Source organism: Cyprinodon variegatus, unplaced genomic scaffold (assembly GCF_000732505.1).
Source record: "Cyprinodon variegatus isolate N-32 unplaced genomic scaffold, C_variegatus-1.0 Scaffold481, whole genome shotgun sequence".
NCBI classification, from domain to species: Eukaryota; Metazoa; Chordata; class Actinopteri; order Cyprinodontiformes; family Cyprinodontidae; genus Cyprinodon; species Cyprinodon variegatus.
In genome coordinates this window covers 333,320-336,183 of record NW_015150934.1, presented here as the reverse complement: position 1 = coordinate 336,183, position 2,864 = coordinate 333,320, and the positions used below count along the sequence as shown (strand labels likewise).

The window sequence follows — 2,864 nt, the reverse complement described above, 5'->3', positions numbered from 1 at the left end:
AATATTTCAAGATGGATTTAATGTGAGACTAAAAAACTTAGATCTCCCTAATCCAGATTTCAGCGAGGGTTAATTATCAGCAGGTAGATCAGATAATTTACCAAAAGGATAAGATTATTAATCATGTTTAAAAAAAACTCCATCATAATATTTTAACTGGATAATAAGTAATTAGGAAGACCTGCTAATTAAACGTGAAGATCATCTTATAAACATATTTTAAGAGCTTTTATTTTGTTGATCAGTTTCTGCAGTTTATATCAATTTAAATCAGTGTCACACTTTTGGCCAAATTAATATTTAATTTTTCCGATTTTCTTCAGCAATTATTTAGAAATTAAATTCAGTTTTAAACGTCAGGATTAGAGTTTCAATCTGTTTGATCAGGGTCTAGAATTCATTCATCTAGAAACGATAAACTGCTGCTTGGTCTGTTTATTATTTTGATTTATTTTCCCCTCATGAGGCCTTCTGGAACCGGTTCTGGGTCCGCATCAGGCCACCGAACCGAACCGAACCGGACCGGACCGAACCGAACCGGACCGGACCGGGACAGAGATGTTTTCTCAGGACAGATGCTGCCCGTTCTCTGTCGCAGGGATCAGACATGACGTCAGCCCCTACCCACCCGTTACTGGCACGCGCGCGCACGCACCGGAACGCGCCCTGTTTTTATCACTAATGTTGTGGCTTTGATTGGCAGCCGTGGGCGAGATTCTAAAGGATGATCACGTCACAATTAAAATAATATTCAATCATTAATTTAACATCCAAAGATAATTAATCTGTTCCTCAATATTCCGTCCAGATTACAGCTAATCCGGCCTTTAACAGGTCTGAACCGATCCGCTCTAATCATGTTAATATTACTGATAATAAATCAAAGCGGATTTAGGCCCAGATTTCTGATCCTTTCCCCCAGAAACAGCTGCTGCCTTCAGCGCTGATCATCCGGATGATGATGATGACAGAGAGGCAGAGTTCTGCTCACCATAGGCGGGTCCCAGCTCCATGATGTCCGCCATTTTGAGGCTGAGAGCAGCTTTGGACGCGAAGCAGCGCAGAGATGGAGGAGAACAGACTCCCACTTCACATCCGCACCGGAGGGGAAGCAGCGGGGAGGAATCCGCGGAAACACGCCTGTGATCCCGGGGAGGAAGCCTTCATGGGTCGCTCCGCTCGCTCCGCTTCGGTCGGTCTGATGCTGGGATGCGGGAGGATGCGGGAGGATGCGGGGAGTCTGCGCGGAGCAGCCCGAGATGAGACTGCACCAAGATCGTCTGCAACAGAAGATGGCTCACCGCGAAGATTCTTTCTCTGAGGGAAAACTGAAGCCTTTACAGATATTAGAGATGTAGATAAAGTTTATTCTTATCAGTTGTTTATATTTTAACCACAGACTTGTTTATTGAACAATAGACATAAACAATGTTTTTACAATAATTTACAAATTAGTATTAACTTTCATCACTGATAACAGAAACTGTAATTTGCATAAATTATATATGGATTCATTTTACCTCATTAAGAAGTTAATAGAGACAAACGCATAAAAAAAAATAATTGGTCTGTTATTTTTTTCATTTTTATATATAAAAAAGACTTGCCTTCTTTCACACTCTGCTCCATTTAACTTTATTATCTTAAATTGGGACACAACCTAGAACAGATAATGGATGTCTATTCTATTAACATTTCTCTATCTGTAGAATGGGTCTCTTTATGTGTTGGCTTCTCCATTCAGAGGGCCCCCTGCCTGTCTTTGCCTATGGCCCCACATTTCCTAAATCCGCCCCTGGACTGTTTGGATTCCAAAGGTTGTGAGTTCGATCCCCACAGTCTGCCTCTCTGGCTCCCTGAGCAAAGACCATTAAAGATCGCAAAACGCAATGTCCTCAACACCCTATGTAAATTTAAAATTACAGCTTTATGGGGTTCCAATAGTGCAAAAAAACGTGTATTTGTTCATGTACACATAATGGACATGTGGAAAATATTCATGTTATTCCGTCAGTATAAATCCTGCTGCTTTCCTTCCCTTTGGTAGAAGTTAGAGGATCGAATTCAGCTTTTTACTCCAGTAAAAGTGTAAAAGTACAATCTTTAAAACTGCTTAACGTATATAAGTGAAAGTAATGCAGGAACAATATTAAGGCAAGAAGCTTTACTGCTCTAATCTATTAAAGGAACATTTTTCTACAATTCTGGATGATAACTTCCTTAGACTTCGTTGTTTTATAGCTAATGTTCACAGAGTCACATTTAACTTTGAATCAACTTGATAAACTATTTATATATGTATGTGGTAAGCAACAAGTGGGGGCAGCACAGAGTCCAACCACAAAGAAATTAATTGTCTGGATGATGCTAATTATTTTAATGATTTCTTATGTTTTTTAAATAGGGCAAAATGAAAATGAACTTAAATAAAACAAAATGAGTCTATATTTAAAATTTAAAGAGTAAAAACGTTTACTCTTAACACCTCTGGTAATGTGTAGATATCTACATAGAGATGTAACATATTTATGTAGATATTTTGGCTGTATATGTAGTGTGCTTAAGTCAATCTAAGATTTATGAAGGTGCATCTTTTGTGCCGATGTTTGTCTCTGATCGGATGAATCCATTAAACTTACAGACATTAGCAGCTCCTGAACATCTAAATAAATTGACCTTATAGAGACATAAGTACCTAACAAATACAGCTGAACTACATATAATAGAACTCAGCAATTCATCAAACTTTCTGTTTATTTAGATAAACTTTTCCCCACTAATGGAGTCTTTGGGCTTCCATAGATCAGTGACGTCAGATAAAATATCCCACTGAATGATAACAACAGCTCAACATTTAGAGTGTT

The 2,864-nt window shown here is 38.6% G+C and overlaps 1 protein-coding gene across 1 annotated transcript in view; it reads right to left on the bottom strand.

Annotated features, from left to right (window-relative positions):
• syt11 (synaptotagmin 11) overlaps positions 1-1,256 on the bottom strand; it is an 11,840-nt gene extending 10,584 nt beyond the window's left edge. Inside the window, exon 1 of the mRNA XM_015389984.1 lies at positions 992-1,256. Within this exon, the coding sequence (XP_015245470.1) occupies positions 992-1,025 (34 nt within the window). The 5' untranslated portion in view covers positions 1,026-1,256. The remainder of the gene's footprint in view (positions 1-991) is intronic.
• Between the last annotated feature and the right edge of the window lie 1,608 nt (positions 1,257-2,864).